General features: G+C 42.8%; 1 protein-coding gene across 1 annotated transcript in view; it reads left to right on the top strand.

Moving 5' to 3' along the window:
• LOC124553492 (protein PRRC2A-like) overlaps nucleotides 1–12873 on the top strand; it is a 1723518-nt gene that overhangs the window by 3014 nt on the left and 1707631 nt on the right. Inside the window, exon 3 of the mRNA XM_047127347.1 lies at nucleotides 10850–11399. Coding sequence (XP_046983303.1) covers nucleotides 10850–11399 — 550 coding nt within the window. The remainder of the gene's footprint in view (nucleotides 1–10849; nucleotides 11400–12873) is intronic.

Genomic DNA, 12873 nt, shown 5'->3' with positions numbered 1-12873 from the left:
GTAACTTGCCGATAGTCAGCGCTGGTCTCAAATGTGTTGACTTCAGGTGCGGAGCGAGCTTTCTGTGCGTCAGAGTTTGACAAAAACAAGTGTGCTGCAGCTGTTCATTGGATGTTTAGAACCAAATACGGTAAGAAGCCACGGATAAGGAAGGCCATTTACTACTGGCATGACAAATTTGTTACGACGGGTTGCTTGTGCCCGGTAAAGAGAATCGGACGTCCCAGTGTGAGTGAAATGAATGTGAAGAATGTACGAGAGACATTCTTAATGAGTCCAAAGAAATCAGTGGGTCGTGCATCCTGTGAACTCGAAATGGCTCCAATGACAATGTAAGAAGTCCTGTTACAGAATCTGCCTGAAATTGGAGCTAGTGCAGATGCTCAATGACAAGACAACAATAAAGACAAGCGTTTTGAGTTCGAATTGAATGAAGATGGGGATGGCATTGTTGATCGCTTAATTTTTAGTGATGAAGCCACTTTTCACACTAATGGGAAAGTGAACATGCATAATTGTCAAGTCTGGGGTACAAAGCATCCACACGGATGCATTGAATTGAGCACGATTCCCCATAGGTAAAAGTTTTTTGTGCCTCGTCATGTCGAAAACTGTACAGGCCGTTCTTCTTCATTGAGAGCACTGTCACTGGATATTCCTACCTGAGCATGTTGCAGCAATGGCTGATGCCTCGAGTGCAATCGGACTCTCCGTTCATCTTTCAGCAGGCTGGGGCTCCGCCTCATTTTCATTGTGAAGTTGGTGAGTACGGGAACACGGACAACCACATCGACGGATTGGCCGTGCTACAGAAGGGATCAGCTGTTTCACGAAATGGCCTCCCCGATCACCAGATCTCACTCCGTGTGACTTTTTTCTGTAGGGACACATTAAAGATCTGGCGTATGTACCGCCTCCACCACGTGATGTAGCAGAACTCCAAGAGAGAATACGAGAAGCGACTGCCACAGTTCACGATGCCGTGCTGGGACGGGTGTGATTACCGTATTGACGTCTATTGACACACAGTCAAGATGGGTTTAGAAAACATCGTTCCGGTGAAACACAACTAGCTCTTTATTCACATGAAGTGTTGAGCGCTATTGACAAGGGATTTCAGATCGATTCCAAATTGCGTTCTTACGGAATATCGTCTCAGTTGTGTGACTGGATTTGTGATTTCCTGTCAGAGAAACTGACGCTAAGTCATCGAGTAAAACAAGTGATTTCTGCCGTTCCCCAAGGTAGTGTTATAGGCCCTTTGCTGTTCCTTATCTGTATATAAACGATTTGGGAGACAATCTGAGCAGCCGTCTTCGGTTGTTTGCAGATGATGCTGTCATTTATCGATTAATACAATCATGTGAAGACCAAAACAAACTGCAAAACGATTTAGAAAAGATTGCTGTATGGTGTGGCAGGTGGCAGTTGACGCTAAATAACGAAAAGTGTGAGGTGATCCACACGAGTTCCAAAAGAAATTCGTTAGAATTCGATTACTCGATAAATAGTACAATTCTCAAGACTGTCAATTCAACTGAGTATCTGGGTGTTAAAATTACGAACAACTTCAGTTGGAAAGACCACATACATAATATTGTGGGGAAGGCGAGCCAAAGGTTGCGTTTCATTGGCAGGACACTTGGAAGATGCAACAAGTCCACTAAAGAGACAGCTTACATTACACTCGTTCGTCCTCTGTTAGAATATTGCTGCGCGGTGTGGGATCCTTACCAGGTGCGATTGACGGAGGACATTTAAAGGGTGCAAAAAAGGGCAGCTCGTTTTGTATTATCACGTAATAGGGGAGAGAGTGTGGCAGATATGATACGCGAGTTGGGACGGAAGTCATTACAGCAAAGACGTTTTTCGTCGCGGCGAGATCTATTTACGAAGTTTCTCACCAACTTTCTCTTCCGAATGCGAAAATATTTTGTTGAGCCCAACCTACATAGGTAAGAATGATCATCAAAATAAAATAAGAGAAATCAGAGCTCGAACAGAAAGGTTTAGGTGTTCGTTTTTCCCGCGCGCTGTTCGGGAGTGGAATGGTAGAGAGATAGTATGATTGTCGTTCGATGAACCCTCTGCCAAGCACTTAAATGTGAATTGCAGAGTAGTCATGTAGATGTAGATGTAGACACTTAGTAAATGTAACAGACCTACTAAGGAGACTGCGTACACTACGCTTGTCCGTCCTCTTTTAGAATACTGCTGCGCGGTATGGGATCCTTACCACATAGGATTGGGACTGATGACCGTAGCAGTTAAGTCCCATAGTGCTCAGAGCCAGCCACATAGGATTGACAGAGTACATCAAAAAAGTTCAAAGAAATGCAGCACGTTTTGTATTATCGCGAAATATGGGAGAGAGTGTCACAGAAATGATACAGGATTTGGGCTGGACATCATTAAAATAAAGGCGTTTTTCGTTATGATGGAATCTTCTCACGAATTTACAATCACCAACTTTCTCGTCCGAATGCAAAAATATTTTGTTAACACTGACCTACATAGGGAGAAATGATCACCACGATAAAATAAGGGAAATCAGAGCTCGCACGGAAAGCTACAGGTGTTCATTATTTCCACGCGCTATACGAGATTGGAGTAATAGAGAATTGTGAAGGTGGTTTGTTGAACCCTCTGCCAGGCACTTAAGTGTGATTTGCAGAGTATCCATGTGGATGTAGATGTCTGCCGCGTCACTCATGGTTCGCATATCGAATGTTTATAAAAAAAAAAAACTTTCAGAGTGTCTCTTCAAAATGCAATATGTATGGCATCTGTACAATGTTTAGTTCTTGTGCAGTAAATAATTGAAAGTGTTCCCAGACTTTATGTACTCCCTGTATAACAACGCATGTGGTGATTACTTTTGAATGGAACCATTCTTTGGTCCTTTTGTGACGAATGTTGGGCTGTGACTTGACTGAGCTTTATGTTTTCTGTCCAGATCCTGAGGAACTTCACACAAGGTGCCTCATCCACTGTTTGTCAATTCAGCTCTATCTGTAGTACCTTTAAATCATTTTTATTTGTTACAGTTGTGTAATATGAGCTCTTGCTGTCAGATTCAAAATTTTGAGGAAGTTATCGATTTGAAAATAATTCTAACCTCTATGTGGATTGGGGTGCTGTGCCATTGTAACTGCCATTTTCAGTTTGCATCATCGTGTAAAAATCTGTGGAACGACTAGAAATTCATAAAATGCAAGCTTTCCATGCTTTATTTCAATGTAAGCATGTACTGTCATGATAGTGTAAACTGAAACCAGCAGTTACAGTAAAAGACAATTAAACAGCTGCATGTCACTCATTTAAACATCTGATAAGTTTTTCTGACAGAACATGGTGTGATGTTCCTTGCTCCAACCTTTGCATGAACAATGAGTGTCTACAAATTCAGCGTACCGTCTGGCAACAGAACTGCCAGAGGCACGGTCCCTCCTGTACTTCATTTCGAAATGGCATTCAACTGTGGTAACGCACTTATGCTGGTGATCCTGAGCAGTGGAAAAAATTTTCTGCAGACTAATGTTTACCATTTTGTAAACAATGCTATAACTTCCATCAGGTGGTAGCTGAGGTAGTGACAATTGTTGCAGAGTGAAACACGGACATTAAAACTGTGTTCTAGACTGCGACTGGAAACTGGGACATTTGGCTTTTGCGGGCAAACACTTTGCTGACTGACCTGTCCTACTGCAATTCACAACTTCCCCTGACAGCTTTACTTCTGCCATCACCTCATCCCATATCTTCCAAAGCTGTAAGGCTGGGTCATAAACCATGCTCGGAGAGTGCAATCGTTAGAGCAGTTGCCCATAAAAGGCATAGCTACCAAGTTCAGTCTCCAGTCTGGTGTACCGAAGTGAGAAGTTTCAAATCATTTCACACTGCTGCTGAGTGAAATTTCATTCTGAAAACTGTGAGAATTTGCATGTTGAACGATAAAATGGTAATAATCGTACACTACTGGCCATTAAAATTGCTACATCAAGAAGAAATGCAGATGACAAACGGGTATTCATTGGCAAATATACTATGCTAGAACTGACATGTGATTACATTTTCACGCAATGTGGGTGCATAGATCCTGAGAAATCAGTACCCAGAACAACCACCTCTGGCCGTAATAATGACCTTGATACGCCTGGGCATTGACTCAAACAGAGCTCGGATGGCGTGCACAGGTACAGCTGCCTATGCAGCTTCAACACGATACCACAGTTCATCAAGAGTAGTGACTGGCGTATTGTGACGAGCCAGTTGCACGGCCACCATTGACCAGACGTTTTCAGTTGGTGACAGATCTGGAGAATGCGCTGGCCAGGGCAGCAGTCGAACATTTTCTGTATCCAGAAAGGCCCGTACAGGACCTGCAATGTGCGGTCGTGCATTATCCTGCTGAAGTGTAGGGTTTCGCAGGGATCGAATGAAGGGTAGAGCCACGGGTCGTAACACATCTGAAATGTAACGTCCACTGTTCAAAGTGCCGTCAATGTGAACAAGAGATGAGCGAGAAGTCAAACACACCATACCGTCACGCAGGGTGACACGACAGTATGGCGATGACGAATACACGCTTCCAATGTGCGTTCACCGCGTTGTCGCCAAACACGGATGCGACCATCATGATGCTGTAAACAGAACCTGGAGTCATCCGAAAAAATAACGTTTTGCCATTCGTGCACCCAGGTTCGTCGTCGAGTGCACCATCGCAGGCGCTCCTGTCTGTGATGCAGCGTCAAGGGTAACCGCAGCCACGGTCTCCGAGCTGATAGTCCGTGCTGCTGGAAATGTCATTGAAATGTTCGTGCAGATGGTTGTTGCCTTGCAGATGTGGATCGAGACTTGGCTGCACGATCCGTTACAGCCATGCGGATAAGATGGCTGTCATCTCAACTGCTAGTGATACGAGGCCGTTGGGATCCAGCACGGCGTTCCGTATTACCCTCCTGAACCCACCGATTCCATATTCTGCTAACAGTCATTGGATCTCGACCGACGTGAGCAGCAATGTCGCGATACGATAAACCGCAATCGCGATAGGCTACAATCCAACCTTTATCAAAGTCGGAAACATGATGGTACGCATTTCTCCTCCTTAGACGAGGCATCACAACAACGTTTCACCAGGCAACGCCTGTCTACTGCTGTTTGTGCATGAGAAATCGGTTGGAAACTTTCCTCATGTCAGCACGTTGTAGGTATCGCCACTGGCACCAACCTTGTGTGAATGCTCTGAAAAGCCAATCATTTGCGTATCGCAGCATCTTCTCCGTGTAGCTTTTACTTGTACTTATGTTGACAATGCAATGGCTTCCTTGCATCAGTGTTACACTTTGTGCTTCTGTGTAGTCTGGTGAAGGCCACCCGATGAAGTCTCTCACTGTTCAGAACTGGTGACTGCTTTTTGGGATGTTTTGTGATTATTATTGCAAAAAAGTAGAAGAAGAGAATTGGTCAGTTACACAGTCTTGATATTTTTTGGGAAATGTTGTTGATATGACTCCTCACTACTACTGTAAGATTCCTAAATCCACAACACCCATTGATATATTTATTTATACTTGTCTACATCTACATCTACATCCATACTTCGCAAGCCACCTGAAGGTGTGTGGCGGAGGGTGCGTTGAGCACCTCTATCGGTTCTCCCTTCTATTCCAGTCTCGTATTGTTCGTATTGTCGGTATGCCTCTGTGTGGGCTCTAATCTCTCTGATTTCATCCTCATGGTCTCTTCGCGAGATATACGTAGGAGGGAGCAATATACTGCTTGACTCTTCGGTGAAGGTATGTTCTCGAAACTTTAACAAAAGCCCGTACCGAGCTACTGAGCATCTCTCCTGCAGAGTCTTCCACTGGAGTTTATCTATCATCTCCGTAACGCTTTCGCAATTACTAAATGATCCTGTAACGAAGCGCGCTGCTCTCCGTTGGATCTTCTCTATCTCTTCTATCAACCCTATCTGGTACGGATCCCACACCGCTGAGCAGTGTTCGAGCAATGGGCGAACAAGCGTACTGTAACCTACTTCCTTTGTTTTCGGATTGCATTTCCTTAGGATTCTTCCAGTGAATCTCAGTCTGGCATCTGCTTTACCGACGATCAACTTCATATGATCATTCCATTTTAAATCACTCCTAATGCGTACTCCCAGATAATTTATGGAATTAGCTGCTTCCAGTTGCTGACCTGCTATATTGTAGCTAAATGATAAGGGATCTATCTTTCTATGTATTTGCAGCACATTACACTTGTCTACATTGAGATTCAATTGCCATTCCCTGCACCATGCGTCAATTCGTTGCAGATCCTCCTGCATTTCGGTAAATTTTTCATTGTTACAACCTCTCGATACACCACAGCATCATCCGCAAAAAGCCTCAGTGAACTTCCGATGTCATCCACGAGGTCATTTATGTATATTGTGATTAGCAACGGTCCTACGACACTCCCCTGCGGCACACCTGAAATCACTCTTACTTCGGAAGACTTCTCTCCATTGAGAATGACATGCTGCGTTCTGTTATCTAGGAACTCTTCAATCCAGTCACACAATCGGTCTGATAGTCCATATGCTCTTACTTTGTTCATTAAACGACTGTGGGGAGCTGTATCAAATGCCTTGAGGAAGTCAAGAAACACGGCATCTACCTGGGAACCCGTGTCTATGGCCCTCTGAGTCTCATGGATGAATAGTGTAAGCTGGGTTTCACACGATCGTCTTTTTCTAAACCCGTGCTGATTCCTACAGAGTAGATTTCTAGTCTCCAGAAAAGTCATTATACTCGAACATAATACGTGTTCCAAAATTCTACAACTGATCGATTTTAGAGATATAGGTGTATACTTCTGCACATCAGTTCGACGTTCGTTCTTGAAAACGGCGATGACCTGTGCCCTTTTCCAATCTTTGGGAACACTATGCTCTTCTAGAGACCTACTGTACACCGCTGCAAGAAGGGGGCAAGTTCCTTGTGGTTACTGTTTGTCAAGGATTGCAGGGCCATGCTGGATGTTATGTCTGAGTTTTTTTTAAACTTTACAAATAACGAACACCTCGCCACATCAGTGTTGCCAACTTTGCACTAGGCAAAAACACTACAGTGCCATATTGAATACTGTACACCTCTGTGGTTGTCGAAGTGTTTGCTCGTTACTCCGACCAAAATTGTGGCGATACTGCTGCATCCAGCTGACGGATCCACTACGGACACTCGTGACATCAACCGAGTTACATGTCACAATTATGGCCCGTCTTTTGATTCAAAATAACTTCCACAGAATTTTAAGTTTTGCTGATGATGAATTGTATGGCTAATTCAGTGCACCTAAATGACATTCAGAGCCACTCACAAATAGGCAGTTCTCTTTGAATGCAAATCATGTTTGTAATAGATTTATTGAAAGGCAGTGGGAGGGCTAAGAAAACAATGTTCACTAGAAAAATAAAAATCATACAGTACAGTAACATTCTGTTCATCAAATAATTACATTTGACCACAGGATTATGAAACTGAAATTAGATTTTGTGTAGGCAAAGTATTATGAGAGTTATCACTGTATCTTCGTCGACGTTTTGAGCAATTAATAGTAATCGAAACATTGCCTTTTAAGGAAATCTAGTTATAAGAATTGAGGTATTTTGTCCTTGTATTTGCCCTGAGATACAACTGACTCAAGAGACGTTTGTAAAACAGTGTCAAAATTAACTTTGGCAGCATTCTTGTATCAGGATTTACAGTACTGATTAATTGAAGGTGTCCCCAACACTACTTATTATATTAGTACAAGTAAGAGGTGGTTATGGCTTCCAACATATTTTAATAAAGATGGTGATCATTTTTAAAAGACAAACTTGAAAGAAATGAAGAAAACTGATCAAGTAAAAAGATTTATATGGAAAGGAATGGACAATTTCAGTCAACATTATGTAGCAGCAGAAAGACTTCCATGTAACACTACAGGCAAATTTTACTTTGTGAACATTTTAGGTTATACTTTACAAAGGAGATTCCATCTGAAGCAGTCAGTTTTGAATAGACGGAATGGTCGAATTGATCTCACATTTATGTAAATGGCAGCGAGTTCAACAGAATTATGTAACAATCTCTGCTAACGAGGATACTGCATGTCACACATTTTTTACACTCTAGGAAACAGATTGCTCACACTTGACCCACATAGCTAATGTGTTATGTCTAATCTCTGCTGACAATGATACAGTGTGTCACACATTTTTGACAGTCTAGGAAACGGATTCCTCACACTTAACCCTTCACTGCATTGCTTTGCAGATGTGCAAAGCAAAGTTTCAACTATCTTTTCGCCATTGTTCTTGAAGTTTAACGCTTGAAACTGCTTTGCTGATGTGCTATGTTGTATTATGACGGTAACTGATAAGATTCTGCCACTAGAATGCGCTACTGGGTGTATGGTGCGCCACTGTGTGTTGCTGTGAGTAGCATTGTAAGTCAGGCTGACATTGCTCTCTTTCGGCAGTGATTGTTAGTAGTTGAATGGAAGAACACGTGAATGCAAAAAAATTGTAGTGCTTCTAAAACCTTTGGAGAGTATTCTGCTCCGTTCATCTCGTATTTCTGCTTATAAATATGTGAGTAGTGTACAAATGAATTTCGTTTGCTTATGTGCAGTAGTGCGAAATAATACTTCTATCCACAATCGAACGATGATAGTGTTTCCTTATTTCTGCTTTTTTCAAGTTTATTGTGATAATACGAGCGCTGTAACGGAGTCATTCTCGTATTTCGACAATGGACGATGTAAAGTGATGACGTATGAAGAATTTGTGGCCCTAGAGTGCCCTTCTGGCAGTGAAGACGAGTTAGATTTTGACAATTCATATGCAGACCCGACAGTAAACATAAATTATCTGGGATCTGCAGATAGTGATAGCTAATGTAGTTAATACACATAATTCAAATAATTATTGTTTGAAGGATGATGAGAATGAAGCTGTTGCTGATGCACGGGCACCACAAGCTTTTGCATTGTGCAAAGTGTCAGTGACAAAAACTGCTTTCTTGCATTCCATAGTGTTTAAGACATGTGTCTTTCATTAATTTTCGAATATGTCATTAATTCTTTCATATCTGTTGTTAATTTGACACAAAAAAAAAAAATATTTTTGACAGTTAATAACCTTTTTGTGTGAAAACTTCACACGGTTTTGCATATGTGCAAAGTGTCACTTATGAGTGTATATGATAAGTTTCCCACAGTTTTGCATAAATGCAAACTGAATAAAAATAATTTTTTTTCTGAATTAAAAACATCTTATTTTTTTCAACGTTTTTCCTGACATCTACATCTGCATCTACGTGATTACTCTGCTATTCACAATAAAGTGCCTGGCAGAGGGCTCAATGAACCACCTTCAAGCCACCTTCACTCTCGAACGGCACGAGGGGAAACAAGCACTTAAATTTTCCAGTGGGAGACCTGATTTCTTTTATTTTATCGTGGTGATCATTTCTCCTTATGCAGGTGGGTGCCAACAGAATGTTTTCGCAATCGGAGGAGAAAACTGGTGACTAAACTTTCATGAGAAGATCCCGTCGCAACGAAAAACGCCTAGGTTTTAATGATTGTCACTCCAATTCACATATCATGTCTGTGACACTATCTCACCTATTTCGCGGTAATACAAAACGAGCTGCCCTTCTTTGTGCTTTTTCGATGTCATCTGTCAGTCCCACCTGATGCAAATCCCACACCGCACAGCAATACTCCAGAATAGGGCGGACAAGCGTGGTGTAAGCAGTCTCTTTAGTACACCTGTTGCACCTTCTGCCTGAACGCATGCATGCACGCGCCGTAGCATGTTCTGTTTCTACATCTACATCTACGTGATTACTCTGCTATTCACAATAAAGTGCCTGGCAGAGGGTTCAATGAACAACCTTCAAGCTGTCTCTCTACCGTTCCACTCTCGAACGGAACACGGGAAAAACGAGCACTTCAATTTTTCAGTGCGAGCCCTGATTTCTCTTATTTTATCGTGATGATCATTTCTCCCTATGTAGGTGGGTGCTAACAGTGTGCTCTTGCAATCTTAGGAGATAACTGGTGATTGAAATTTCATGAGAAGATCCCGTCGCGACGAAAAATGCCGTTGTTTTAGTGACTGCCGCTCCAATTCACGTATCATGTCTGTGGCACTATTTCACCTATTTCACGATAATATAAAACGAGCTGCCCTTCTTTGTACTTTCTCGATGTCATCCATCAGTCCCACCTGATGTCGATCCCACACCGCACAGCAGTACTCCAGAATGGTGTAAGCAGTCTCTTTGGTAGACCTGTTGCACCTTCTAAGTGTTCTGCCAATGAATCGCAGTCTTTGGTTTGCTCTACCCACAATATTATCTATTTGATCGTTCCAATTTAGGTTATTTGTAATTGTAATCCCTAAGTATTTATTTGAATTTACAGCCTTCAGATTTGTGTGACTTATCACCTAATCGAAATGTAGTGGATTACTTTTAGTACTCTAGTGAATAACTTCACACTTTTCTTTATTCAGTGTCAATTGCCACTTTTCGCACCATACAGATATGTTATTTAAAACATTTTGCAATTCGTTTTGGTCATCTGATGACTTTACAAGACGGTAATTGACAGCATCATCTGGAAACAATGTAAGACGGCTATTCAGATTGTCTCCTACGTCGTTAATATCCTTGAACAATTTGAAATAAAAAAAAAAAAATATTTTAACTTCTAAAAAAAAAGTGTGTAATGAAGGGTTAACTCACACAGCTGATGTGTTATGCCTGCAGAAAACTAGAACCCTACATGCCACATCTTATTACAGGTCACCAAACGAGTGCTGTGGGTGGCCGAGACAGAGCCGGTGGCAGCAGAAAAACCGCAGCCTCCGACAGCAGGTGACGGAGGAGCGGCCGACCCGTCGTCTCCGCCAAAGTCCGCCCGCGTCTTCATCTCGCTCAGCCCCCGCTCCGTCGAGAAGCTCGTCTCCGGGCAGCGGGCTCCCAGAGCTGACACGAAGAGTGCTCCCGTGACACGGCCCCAGCAGAACGGCAATGCAGCGACCGACAGAGCCGGCGACACCTCGAGACCGGCGGTCGGCCGCGACAGGCCGGATGGAGCTGCCGGCTCCCCGGCCGGACGGCGACCTGGGCCGCGACCGGCGGTCCCCGCGGTGAAGCCCTCCGTGACTCCGAGGAAGGACACCGTCGCACCAGATCGCACTGCGGCGGTGTCCCGAGAAGATTCCGTGCCACAGGGGAAAGTGTCGAGCCCTGCAGAGCTGGCAGGTCCGAGAGGAGGTTCGCTGGCGAAGGCTCCCGGTAAAGCACAGAGACCTGAACCTGGTGCGAATCTGCCCACCACTCCTAAGACAGGTACGTACTCTCACAGCCAGTCTGCATCTCGTAATTAGATTAGATTAGATTAGTTTTTCGTTCCACAGATCCGTGCTGAGGAGATCATCGTGGATGTGGAACGTGTCAATATCTTCTTCTTCTTCTTCTTTTTTTTTTTTTTTTTTTTAATGCTACTGGCCTGCTAAGAACTATAGGGGAAAGATATAAGGAAAAGGGTAGAGAAATCTTTGCTGTCTTTATAGATTTAGAAAAGGCTTTTGATGGAGTTCAGTGGAACAAGCTGATGGATATCTTGAAGAGGAAAGGAGTAGATTGGAAAGAGAGACGACTGATACAGAACATATATTTACACCAGAAAGTAAGGATAAGGATTGGAAATGAAATGTCAGAAGGAAGCAGCATTGGACGAGGTGTTAGACAAGGTTGTTGCCTTTCCCCACTGTTGTTTAACGTATACCTCGAAGAGATTACTGCGAATAGTTTAGATGGGAAAAGAGGAATATGTGTTGGTGGAAAGAGAATAGCATGTATAAGATTTGCTGATGACACGGTATTCGTGGCAGAAAGTGAGCAGACAGTCAATAACATGCTCAAAGATCTGAATGGAGCTTGTGTGGAATATGGGCTGCAAATAAACATAGCAAAAACAAAGAGTATGGTCATCACTGCAAGACGCAGACTGTCCAATATTAAAATAGGACAATCTACCGTTAGACAAGTAAGTCAATTTAAATATCCTTGAAGCACAATAACTGAAGACTTGAGATGTCTCCAGGAGGTCAAAACTCGAATTGCCATAGCGAAGGAGGCATTCAATAGAAAGAGGAGACGCTTATGTGGCAAATTAGATAAAGATCTAAGGAAAAGGTCTGGCAAATGTTTTGTCTGGAGTGTGGCACTATATGGGGCAGAAACATGGACACTGAGACGAGAGGATGAAAAAAAGGTTAGAAGCATTTGAGATGTGGATGTGGAGGAGAATGGAGAGAATAAGCTGGATGGAAAGAGTGAGTAATGAAAGAGTACTGGAAAGGGTTGGTGAGAGAAGATGTCTGCTGAAGGTTATAAGAGAAAGGAAAACTGGTTGGGACATTCATTGAGAAGGGAGTGCTTGCTAGCAGATGCTTTGGAAGGATTGATTTGTGGGAGAAGGCTGAGAGGAAGAAGGAGATACAAGGTGATAGACGACATAAAGGGAAGAGGAAATTATGCAGACCTGCAGAGGATGGCAGAAGACCGGACAGCCTGGAGAACTACCATGTGAAAACCTGCCTTTAGGCAGAACACTGATGATGACGACGATTTAAAAAAAGCTGAAATAACAATACTAATGGTATGAATATATACAATACATCATTTGTTTCTATTAAGAAAATTAGTCAATGGAGTAGAAGTTGTTGGCCACTAGTAAATCTTTCAGGCTCCTTTTAAACTGATCTTTATTTGTAACTAAATTTTTTATGTTTACTGGCAAATTATTGAAGATGAGTGT

The sequence above is a fragment of the Schistocerca americana genome, chromosome 11 (assembly GCF_021461395.2).
Source record: "Schistocerca americana isolate TAMUIC-IGC-003095 chromosome 11, iqSchAmer2.1, whole genome shotgun sequence".
Lineage (NCBI taxonomy): Eukaryota > Metazoa > Arthropoda > Insecta > Orthoptera > Acrididae > Schistocerca > Schistocerca americana.
This window is presented reverse-complemented; position numbering and strand designations above follow the sequence as displayed.